Source organism: Besnoitia besnoiti, chromosome IV, assembly GCF_002563875.1.
Source record: "Besnoitia besnoiti strain Bb-Ger1 chromosome IV, whole genome shotgun sequence".
NCBI lineage: Eukaryota > Apicomplexa > Conoidasida > Eucoccidiorida > Sarcocystidae > Besnoitia > Besnoitia besnoiti.
The window spans coordinates 206,479-218,393 of NC_042359.1; the positions used below are offsets into that span (position 1 = coordinate 206,479).

The following is an 11,915-nucleotide window of genomic DNA, read 5'->3' on the forward strand; positions in this document are numbered from 1 at the left end:
GAATGGTAAATTTGGCCGCTAACATGCATGGGGCCGTGGTCTTGACCTGATTTTCACACGACTTGCCCCCAGCCTCGAATCGCATGCTAAGTGTACCCACAACAATACCGCAGCAGCGGGCGCACGTGCACAACGGGGTATTCTCAAATCTGTGGTAGCGACGCCTGTACAACATGTGATGAGCTTCGCGTGTGTACGACCTGTGGAAACAGACCCTTTGGCTGTTTATCCATGTTACGTGAAGCAGATAACATCAGCCCTTCTGGCGCGGGGGCAGCAATACTCAAGCTAAACGCAGTCAGTTTCGATCGTAGTGTCTTCCCCTCGCATGTTGCCAATCTTAGCAAACCAGGGTAGATCCGTGGAGTCCTCACTGTGTGCGTTCCCTTGAGTCTGCTGAGGGAGAGAACATGTCGAGAAAGGAGTTAGCCGTTCATGCTGATGATCGTGAGACGTAATTTTCTCTCACGTTCCCCGAATCCGATGACACATGTTTTTGGGTTGACGTGTGTCTCACTGACGGCCACGTTGTGACCCGGCTGGACACGGTGGATGGCAGCGTTGCATGCCCCTTTACAACCGTGGCAGCTGTGGTGCCGCATGGAGAACGTTGATGTAGAAGGGAAAAGACCCGCAGTAAAGCCCGGTCTCTTCCTAGAATGTTTGCCAATCTCTACAGGCCATCGCCTTGAGGATTGTGGAAAGCACCACTCTTCCCCAATCACAGCGAATGCCGGCGCACTGTCCTTCTACAACAGGGACGCCACTGACGAGATGACCGCTGCATGTACTCGCTCGATCCCTTCCCCTGCGCAACGAGGGTCACCTGGTAGGGCCGGCACCCAGGATTCTCCACGACTTGCGACTCCTATTGTGACGACGATGTTTAGGTCCAGCAAGACGGGCACGGGGGTCTTCAAGATTGGTTCGGAGCACCATGCACAAAGCAGTTGGTCTGAAGCTGCCTCTGGAAGACATGGGGTGGCCTCAGCTAGTGACGCCAGTGAGGCGTGTGTGGTGGAGGCAGACCAACGCGCAGGGTCTGAAGCGAAACGAGATGGAGCAGCAAGCAAGGGAGGCCCGGAAGCCCGGGCGCTAGGGGCCAGCACAGTCTCTGATGAATCACAGATCCTGCCACCAGATTTGAATGGAGATGTACAGATAGTAGCATATTCGTAGCGATTCAGGACTGTAGCGTCGCGAAGGGCAAAACATGTTCAGTTGCGGCAGGTGAAGTCGGTGATAGACCGAGTACCGCATTGAGGGAAGGCTGTGTTAACCGCGACCAGACGCAAGAGAATACAGGTGATGACGGCAGTATCATAGCTGAACGGATTGTAGCCGAGGTGCTCAAGGCAATCGAGGAAGCAAACGTGGTATGAACGGGTGGCGCTTGCTCTCTTCACGGACTCACTTGTTAGTAGCCACACGGCTTAACGCAACATATCATGTAACAGTGTCGTATATCACGCGAGTCCGAACGCTACACTCAACCGCTTGATTTGCCGACTCCCCCAAGCAAGGATTGAATCCATAATGGAGTCAGCAAAGCAGTGGAGACTCAGGCGGCCTGCGTTGTGCGGTGGGAGTGGGAGGGCGTTGCAAGGGTGACTGTGCCGTTAGCGTTCGAGTATGCTGTACCGGCAAGGCCTCCGGTGCATCATTATCCTCGTGCCACAACTGCCAAACCTGTAGACGGTTGCGAAGCTTTGATGCCTTCGCGGGTCAGAGGTGCTCAAGCAATCGACACAGAAGCTGCGTAAAATGCCATCTCCACGCATACTCAACCCATGAGGGATGCGGCAGTCGAAGCCGCACCGGCTGTACTCGGAAACGCAAGTTTTACGATGAGCACGGCGAACACAGGACTCGGGGCAAGTGTGCATGCCGGATGGAGCTCACGTGCGAACGGCAGACTCAATGCCACCACAGCAGGTCGCTCAGGGCAGAGGGGAACCTGCCTCTCCACCAGCTGATGAAAGCAGGGGCACACCAAATTGGGCACGATGGTGATTGTTGTTGCTTTCGTCTCTGTGGAAAATGCGGGTGCTGCCAGCGCCGCAGCAGGCTTGCACGCGAATGGGAGGTCGATATGGTGTTCGGTGAACAGGAAGACGACAAACAAGACCCAGACAATGTCCCAGCGGAGTACAAGGGACCACGGCGGCCATACGTACCTCAGAGTATGAGGTCGAGGATATTGTTGCCGCAGGGTCGAACAGCGGCGTCGTCGTTGGGTGTTCCTCGTCAAGTGGAGGAACTATTCTTCGGATAACAACAGCTGGGAGCCGCAGCGCAACTTCCCTAAAAACTTCCACTTGAAGGAAAAAATGGAGCGCTGCAAGCGCGACTTCAGGACGCGTGCTGCCACCTATAACTCAGTTACTGGCACTGAAGCAGCGGGTGACAGCCAATCCCCTGCCGACGGCGTAACTGGAAGAGGCAAGGAAGAGGAACCACTGCCGATTGGCCGACGCAGAGGGAAACACAAAGCATACATCATCACACGTTTTGAAGGACGGGATCTACCAGGGTTGTGTTTTACAACAAGTAGACAATCACAAGAACGTGCTCTCTGGACCATCATTTGCGAACGGGTCGGCGTGCGCTGTGCCGAGCCAGTACGTTATAACACAGACCAACAGCCCTATTAGTCACTGGGATGCAGGACGACGTTCCCGGAGCATCCTCACGTTTCAAATCCCACAAGGGAGAAGTCAGGTGAAGATATGGTTGTGATGTCTGGTGAACGAAACTTGAGCGTCACTAGGGGTTCGTTCCCCGATGGAGCAGCAAGGATCACACTGGGGGACGAAGACAAGGCGTGACGAGAGACGGAATTAATGCGGGGAACATCGTTCGACAGTCCCAGGCGTTAGTCCGTGTGCGTCATCCATTACGTGACATGCAGTTAGCAAACGGTGTTATCAGCAGCGAGGGAACAAGTAGTGACAGCGGCCTCAGTACCGATTCGAGCCATCTAAGCAGTAGTGACGACAAATTTGGCAGACACAATGCAGAGAAGGAAAACGGCGTGTTGGCGTCGCCCAGAACTCTGGCTGCTGCGTCGGAACAATATCGAGCGGAGGTAGGGCCAGCTGTACGCCCAGTTGGTTTTGTGCCAAAGTGTACCTCTGATGGGAGAGACCTGCCCGGGGACACGAATGAGTCAGCGCCCGCACCCAACCAAGCGTGAGCTGCACCACTAGCAGGTGTAGAGCTGCTGAGCACTGCCCCTGTTTGGCGTTTTGGCGTGATGCACGAGAGGTGTCTTCACCCGTAGAGAGCGTAGTCGTCTCTGCACGGCGCGGCTTAGGGCTTGGAAAGGGGTTTTACCTTCGCAGACCGCAGGAAAAAACAGAACCGAAGTGCGCCCCGGATAGGAAAGACTCACTCACTGACACGGCGACAGGCGGAGATACGCTGCAATTCACACGGGATTGCAAGGCCAACACTGAAGCAGGCGAAACGCGCTTCGTTGATAGCGACGTTTCTTGTAGTATCCAGAAAGGGCGATGCCGTTGCCGTTTGGGCTTCCCAATGAAAGTAGAATGCATCTGGCGTCCACAAAAGCGAAAACGAAGTCAGGCAATTACAACTCACAGCCACGTCGAATGAATACACACTACTGACCATGCCCAAGCAACTCCTCAGGGAAGCTATTGACGAGTGTGGCAGTGCCGGGGGTAGTGTGGGCACTACATCAACGGCGATTCAGAATGACCGTAAGGTGGGAAGGACGCTGGAACTGGGAGGATGTGCCGTGCCGCCAGGAAACATTCTGCAAGCGAAGAATACTGTGGCGAGTCGTCCATACCTGGTGGAACTAGAGCAGCTCAATGAACGCTCGTCAGTGTTGAAAGCGGGTTTCATTAGCGGGATGGAGTTGTCAGTCCTCACCGCTGTTGTCACCGACGCTGAGGTGGAGGAGATCATAGGCGAGACAGCGGAGCCCTTTGCCAAGGCAAACACAATAGCGGAGATGGAGGCAACACGCAGAACAAATATAATTCCAGCCATCGCTGCGGCGGAGAATCTTGACTGTTACGAAGCTGAAGTCACATCTACCCGTCTCCAGAAGCCAGGGATGGCCAGTGAGTCTGTGGAACGCAAATTTCCATTTGCCGAGGAGGATTACACTGAGGCACACGAGGCTGAGGACATTGAACGTGAAACAAGGGTACCGAAAGCACGAAGAGACCTGAAAGCTGCTTCGACAATAACCGGGAACTCTGCTGTTTCTCATGAGCAAATGGCTTACCGAGCCGAGGCACAGCAACCGCGTGTGGAAGTTTGTCAACAGACTTCTCGGAAGACGAGTTCGGATACTGTGCGGGCAACAGATACCGGAGGCTGCACGGGAGACGGGGCCCCCGTACGCAAAGGGTGCAATGTCGAGGCTGAAAGCTGTGGAAAGGGAGATGTCCCCTAAAGGCCATCTAGAAGGAAAACACGAGAAGACACCGACGGGCAATGCATTCAGCCATGCATCACGCCCTAGTGCTGCCCTTGAAGTTGACTCTCGGCCAGCCAATCTGGGAACGCCGGAGGGTGAGCTGTACGCGGGGATATCGACGATATCGCCGAAGTCAACTATGGAGGTATTTATGAGGACGACGATTTGGAAGAATGAGGATGGATGCAGGACATGATATGGCAGCTGTTTCGATATCTGGGAGAAACTTGGAGACTGCGAAGAGAGGAGCTGTCCGCCAGTCGGCACGTGGCAATGGCGGACCAGCGAATCTCCCGCAGTACACAAGCATTTGCGCTCATTTCGTGCCGGCATGCCTTCCATCAGACGTACGAGACGCAGATGAGCAGCATTCTCCGTGGAAACACAAGTCAAGATGGGCGCGCTGCATATCCGATTGTAAGATGTGGGAACGGCTACGACGTGGGGACTCGAGGCGTCATCTCCATCAAAATTATTGTAGCGCCGTAGAAGCGTGGGGCTTCGAACCGGTGTAGTCCACTGTAAAAAGTATGGTGCGGTTACGTGGAAGCTGTGCCGGGTGCTGTGCCGGGTGCTGTGCCGGCTGCAGCACGGCATCCGATGGGACATCGCTTTTTTTTTCAACACCCTACTACACTTCCGAAACTCAACAAATGGTCAAGCACGCCCATTCTCCGCGAAGTATTTCTTCTTAAGTGGCCTGTGGCAGGTGTAGACGACCAGTTCTAGGGCATTCTGTCTGATTGCATCTTGCGTGCGTGCACGGTGATAGAAGGCGCACACAAGGTTACCTTTCGGAATAGCGACAGTGACCATCAGGTAAAGGTGCGTGGTCCTGGAATGGCATTAGAGGTGCATGACCGCACATGTACGGAGAGCCACTGAACTCGTTTTTGTACGTATCACATGAAGTCACCAAAAAACCTGCGTTTCCTTACTTTCTGTTTATGCCACTGCATGTTAATCGAGAACAGTTCTTCTGGCGAATGTGCGTTGCGTAAAGGGCTATTTGTCGACATGCTGTGCTACGAAGTCTGGTTCTCTGTTTTGCCTGCCGCAGTGTCTTGTCAGCTGGGGCACATCGCATCCAGGATGACATAGCTAGTCAGCATCTCTCGGGCTTTTATGGTGCATGGACATGATGGGGGGCACGGTTGTTACCGCAATACCTGCGGCCTGACGTCTTCGCAGTTGCCAGACGTGCAGCAAGTACCTGCCAAGTGGGAAATGCCCACGTCATGGGTTGGCATGCATCATATCCGATTTCCTCGGTTAAGACTACCTGAAGACGCGAACGTGGGTGGATACGGCAACTGTGAAGACCAAATCCCGCTGACCCGGCCACCATCCGTTTTTGCAACCAATGCTTGTTAGTGTAGTGGCATGCCCTGCTGATTTAGGTTGCCGGTGTTCGATGACGCATAGCAGGTGAAGAGAGAGTCGAGGGTGAACCTTGTTGATACAAAAGGGCTGGTGAGGAGAACCGTTACTTCCGAGATAGAGTACCAATTGACTGGTCCTTTGTGACAGGGCTAAAAAATCGTGAGAGAGGTGCTGTGGGCGGTACTGCGTCGGTGCAGTGCGTCCAGACCAAGGTGACTCAGGACTTTCTGCCGGAAGAGACCAGGAGCTGTCGTAGACGCAGCTGTCGCTTGCTTGCACGTTCCACACGATGCGAATTCCGTCACGAAGGGCAAGGGGGGAACGGGGGCTTGCTCTGAGTGGGACACACTAAATACTCCCGTGGTGGTTGGTGCTTGCCATTCCTGGACTACGACCCACGAGCGACTTACAAGCCCTAAACGCTCATCCTAAAAATAGTTTATTTTAGGCCGGACCCCGTGACTACAGCGCTCACCTCGTGGCGGTATACCAAACGCAGAAAGTATTGCACATGCCGTTACCAAGTTGAGAGACAACGAGAGATCACGGGTGTGCAGCAGAATGAACAAATTAAGGAGGTATTCGGTACAGCCACGCAGGCAGACGAAAGCAGTTGCTGCACGACGCACATGCCCGTATAAATCCAGACACCGACGCAAAAAAAGTCATGGAGCTTGACTGTTGCTTCACAGAAACATTTTTTTCCAATGCTTTCGAGGCGCGTGCAAATTGTTCCAGTCTCTGCCGGCGATAGGCTTCTTTTTGACATAACCTTCAATGTGCGACTCCATCTTCGGGCTACGTTTGAAGCAGGCGAACAGACGATGGATGAGCGGTAGCTGCGGCACTGCTGAACTGTATACGCACTTAAACAATTCGATATACTGGTCGCTGCGACCGATATCGTCACCCGTCAATGACGTAGAGGGTTCTTCCAAAGACGCTCCAAATGACGAGCGGAAGACGCCATCAGTGCCGAACGACTCCAGGGTCGACCGCGGTCGGCCGTGAAAACCCATGGCCAAGTGCGTGCTCCGGACCTGAGCAGTAAACGAAACAAGCGTGTAGGCACCCCGGATGTATGGGACAGCCACTTGCTATTTCGTGGCTCAGTGCATTGCAAGTAGCCACGCGTGTTCATATGACGCGACGATAACGGCGTTGACTTGCAGCATATCGCTGCCACTTCCATGCACACAGACGGCGTCTCCGTTAAATCCCTTTGTCCGCGGGACCGACAAAAAAATGACTCACTCGCAGCTGACTCGTCTCTTTGTCGATCTCCACGTTGACTCCCGGTGCGACGAAGCCGCAGTAGTTTTCCACCTCTCGTCCAGCGCCGGCTTTAGATTGTGCTTGTGAATCCTCCTCGGTGGCACGCAGAGAGTTTACCGGATCTGCGAAGGCTGATCGTGTGTCACTGGGTCCGGCAGCATGCGTCGGCTGAGCGACAGTCAACAATCCCGTTTCGGTCAGCGAGCATAAGTGAAGGACCCTGGTCTCAGAACCCGCAAGGCTTTGCCACCTGCGAACAACGCGCATACATGAAATATATGCTTCCGGACTGCTGCGATCAGAACCGTACAGAGCCTGTTGGGCATGGGGAGTCTGCTGGTCGGCCCTTCGAGGCAAGACACAACGTCAGACAAGAACGACGAATTAGTTCCAAGGTGAGCGCCTCGCCACGCGATAACGGACTCCCTGCTGCCTAACAATTTAGCCGAATGTGCCACCACGCCAGTGTGCCCCTCGCCCTCTAAATGGGTATACACGTCCATGCTCCTACCGTGTATTTATGGTGTGGTCTCCGATTGTGGGTAAACACGTCACTGTATCAGGGGGTTAATAGCACCACTAACAGTGCATCGGCAAAATGCTCCACACGTGGACTCAGACAGCAGACTGGACCCATTCGAGAATGCATAACTAAGACGGCAGGAGTCAGTGCCTTCCATCTGTAATAAGCGCCACCACTCCCTTGTCTGGCTACAGCGTCAGCTGGTGCTCGTACCTGTGAAGCAGCGATTTGATTTGGATTCCACATTCCTTGTTTCGTGCAGACCAGCGACCACTGAATGAGGCGCTGAGATCTGCCTCATCGGTGCAAATGCATATCATTCGCAGAGCTTGTATTGCTGCCATGTAACGCGCAGAATCTCTAGCGGGCACTCCAGAGTAATTCAGTTCACGGCTGGAGCTTGAGGAATGCGCCCTCGCGCTTTTCTCTTCTGCCCGTCTCCGCACCGTCGTTATGGCCTCCATCAAAGCTTCAGCCGCCTCAGCGTCCATGACAAGGACGGACGCTTTCTGCATTTTGGAAACCCATCGCCGACTATGGGAATCAGAACGACGTATGCAGGATTTACTGGTGGTATCCGGATCGCCGTTACTGTGCAAGCACGCTAGCTTCTCCCACAGCTGAAGCGCTTTCTCCTCGAGTTCTTCCTCCCGTGCCGCAGCGAGTGCGGCCTTGACCTGAGCCGCTTGCCGCTCACCAAGAAGGCCAGGACTTCTGACGTGCCTGCCTCTGCTGAACGAGCTCAAATGTCCCGATGAATCGCCTCCTCCAGAGAGTAGCGCGTGACGCTCCTCGGGCTGCTGTGGCAGTTTTTGATGCTCCGGCAGACGGTCCTGCAGTCTCTGCAACCGTAAAGGTAACGGTAAAGAACTGTCTTGAGCCAGTCGGTCCGATGCTGAAAACACGGACACCGCGCTGCCGGCGGCCACAGCTGGGAGTGCAGCGGCAACGAGGCCTTTTGGAGCGCATAGCATCCTCATACTAGCTGGGCCGCCACTGCCGTTTCGCTCAAGACCGGACGACGCGATCTGGAGAACGACAACGTGGTCGTCAGGCGTCAATTCGAGGAGCTCTTTGTTCCTCGTGACCTGGTCTGCCACGGCCTTATGGGAATATACGACTGCCCTTGGAGCGTGGGCCGCTGCCCCCTGAAAAAAGTGAACAGCTGGAGAAGCCCGTTCACTGGTGTGTTCCTTCGTTGCTTCGGAAGACAGGGGCGCAGTCTCCTGGTCTCTGCTACAGAGAGAGTCGGGGATCTCCACAAGTTTCCACCGTGTCGTATTCCGGCCCTTACGGCTTGAGTCGTGAAGGACGTCGGGGACATACGCCTTCACCTCCCATTTCTTCTTCCGAGAGTGCCCGCTCTCACTGTGCGCCTGAACGTGCCCCTCTCCAGGCGATCCTGGACACGTCCTCAGGATGCACACCGGAATGGACAGCTTGGCGGCGACTTCCGTGGCGGCCGGCGCCACTTCGGGTGTCGCGACTAAGAGGCGACACTGACTCTCCGAGATCTGATATTCCCACAGCCGCGTGTACCGCTCTAGATTACCTTCGGTGGGCGCGTGCTTCTGAGTGACCAGGTGCGGAAGACTATTGGGGTTGAAAGTTTTGGAGTAAGTGCTCGGAGCTGTATTGCCCTGCACCAAGGCGTCGGGTGTATACGTGTGCAGCGTCTGTCCGCCTCGGCCAAAGAGCACTGCAGCGTTAGCCGCGCTCGCGGCTGCAGCGGACGCGCTGTCGGCTACGACGGCCAAGCCTTCAGCCTCCGGAAAGGGCAGGAGGAGTCCGACGGACCCGCACTGCCACACGCCTAACAAATGCGCAACGATCGCGGCACTGCTCGGGGGCACAATTAAACCGACGTTGACCCTCTTTCCGGAGTCTGGTCCAGACGCATGCGCATTTCCTGAAGCAGAATCGTCCCTGCGGTTGTGGCCACGCGCAGAGGAACCGCTCAGCGGCACCCGGAGATACGAGGCGGCAGCCTGTAACGCCTCAGATATTGCCCTGAAAAACAGCGCAGAGGATGTTGCGATCCGGATATGTAGTAGAGCAAGCTGAAGGACGCTGCGTGGCCTTCGGCGGCTGACTAACGACAGCGAAACCTCAAGTCGCAGCCAAAACATGGATCGCCTCCTTATGCGTGCAAATACCGAAGGTGACGGACACGTGACTCTGACGCCTCCTTCGGAACGCTGAGTACGATGACCGTTACCCCGCGGTCATGCCTCTTTACAAGACACTCGTTGTACCTTATGTTGAGGTTAATAGCGATACAGCATGCACGGGTTGGGCAGTCCGATGCAGACTGGCAAAGGAATACAAAGTCCAAGTGCAGCAGTCTGGTGCCGCCACGGAGGGAAGCCGTAGATTTCAGAACGCCCTTTCTCACCTAGCGTGGTCCGCCGTCTCGTTGTAGGTAACACGCTGACCAAAACCGTTGGGATCAAGCAGCCTCTCATTCTGATCATGTAGCGCTTTCTGCAAACAATCATCAGAGAGGCGTCCCAACGCAGAGGTAGCTCACTGAGGCTCTCGCGGATTGCCTAGCAGCGAGCAAAAATTAGCGACAGTCCTCGAGAGGACGGCGTTCTGAAGAAACAGAATTCCAACTGCAGACCGGCAGCTCCGCGTGTCTTTGGCATGAGTGCCTCTATCGTACCTGTACGAGGGTGGCAATGGACCTTCCGTTGCCGCCCGCCACGGATCTTCGGTGTGCACTAGCGGCCACCGCTGGACGTGCACCTGCCACGTGTCTTTCGTTGCTTCGCCAAGCGCTGGCCGAAGCCGACTCAGACGCGCAACCCCCGCGAAATTCAGGCTGAGCTATTTGGATCGGTGGAAGAAAACAGCGCCTTGTAGCTACCGCCGCAGATGCACAGTACTGCATCGTCGGAAAGGGGCGCAGGCCCGCTGCTCGTCTCAGCTGCGAAGTGGGGCAAGACATTTTGCAGAAAGTCTAGTACACAAATGCGAATATATAAGTGTAAGTAAACACTACAAAACAACGAATCAAGGCAGGGCAGACGCACTCATGCAACCAGATCCCCAGGCAGGCACCGGAAAGCTGGCAGAAGATGGAATTTATCGAGATATGCATGCGAGGTCACAGAGTGCTCCAAGGAGAAGAAGCCTGTACTATGGGGAGGCACCACCATTCATCGAGATCACCGGTGGTGTGGTAGCAGGCCGACGGCGGCAGGCCGAGCGAGACGTCAGACGCACAAGAGTAGTCTCCCACAGCCACTAAGGCGCTATGGAAGTTTCCATGTTGCGGCCGTGGTGTGGGGAACCGTCTCACAGCATCCAAATTGCACGGAAAGCCAATTCATTACGTCTTCCTCTGGGAGTACGACAGAATGCGCACGACGCATCGCATAGCACGCACTAGTCGGCAAGCAGTACACACTAGCAAGAACCGCGGAAGGCACATTCAAAAAATTCTGCATGCCTGTGGACAGAGAAGCGTTCAAACGGTGACGACGAACAGCCGTTCCCGGAATATGTAACGCAAAGATCGGCTTCTCCCTCCGCTTCGCCATCCAGGCCGGGAATACGGTCGATCAGGCAGCAAGAAACTATCTACCCCTACACGCAAGTCCGACGCCTCCATCAGAGTAGACTAGCAAGCGGAAGTTCTGTGTCGCCGCGAGGTCGTCATCCTTCTCGGCAATTCCGATCGCAACATCCTTATACCAATTCCATCGTGCGAAGACACATTTTGCATGCATGAGCTGTGCATGCACGCTGAACTTTTGAAGACAAACCTGTTTTTCGGGCATGCTCTCATAGTGGGGCTTCGATAAACTTCAGTGGACACAAGTCCCACTCCAAACGTTCTCCAGATTAGAAGACCGGATTCCGGTACACTATCCCGGTCTTTTACTTCGGGCAACCCTAGGTTCACCTGCGGTGATACACTCCGCGGCACCGTGTGCGCGCGCTGTGAGTGGTTCGTCGCGAATGGTGATACTCTTGGAGAGAGTGAGCTTCTTTTCGGTCAAAAGAAACAGGGTTCTTGATCAGATGCGCGGTCTGTACATATTCACTTTAGCGTTACACGTGGTCGGTTAAAGAATTATTCGCTGTATTCTGGAATATATCGCGTTATTCGCAGAGCCGTCGGATACGCAGGCCGTACATATCGTTCTCCGTGTCAGGCTACAGCGCAGTCTGAGACGCCAGAGTCGATGTCTGCGCCGACATGACGTTGTTTGTTTCTTTCTGTCTAGTTGGTCGTGTTTCGATTTAATACGCACGAGTAAGCACCATCCT

The 11,915-nt window shown here is 54.8% G+C and overlaps 2 protein-coding genes across 2 annotated transcripts; one reads left to right on the forward strand and one right to left on the reverse strand.

The window, feature by feature from the left end:
- Positions 1 to 3,634: 3,634 nt before the first annotated feature.
- BESB_051680 (uncharacterized protein) lies at positions 3,635 to 4,945 on the forward strand (the record flags this gene model as incomplete). The annotated part of the gene is made up of 2 exons (XM_029363603.1): positions 3,635 to 4,375; positions 4,802 to 4,945. The coding sequence occupies 2 exons, from the start codon at positions 3,635 to 3,637 to the stop codon at positions 4,943 to 4,945; spliced, it is 885 nt and encodes a 294-aa protein (XP_029219526.1).
- A 1,464-nt stretch (positions 4,946 to 6,409) lies between these two features.
- BESB_051690 (uncharacterized protein) lies at positions 6,410 to 10,587 on the reverse strand (the record flags this gene model as incomplete). Its single annotated transcript, XM_029363604.1, has 6 exons — positions 6,410 to 6,455; positions 6,707 to 6,879; positions 7,094 to 7,364; positions 7,851 to 9,647; positions 10,033 to 10,121; positions 10,303 to 10,587. The coding sequence occupies 6 exons, from the start codon at positions 10,585 to 10,587 to the stop codon at positions 6,410 to 6,412; spliced, it is 2,661 nt and encodes an 886-aa protein (XP_029219527.1).
- Positions 10,588 to 11,915: the final 1,328 nt, after the last annotated feature.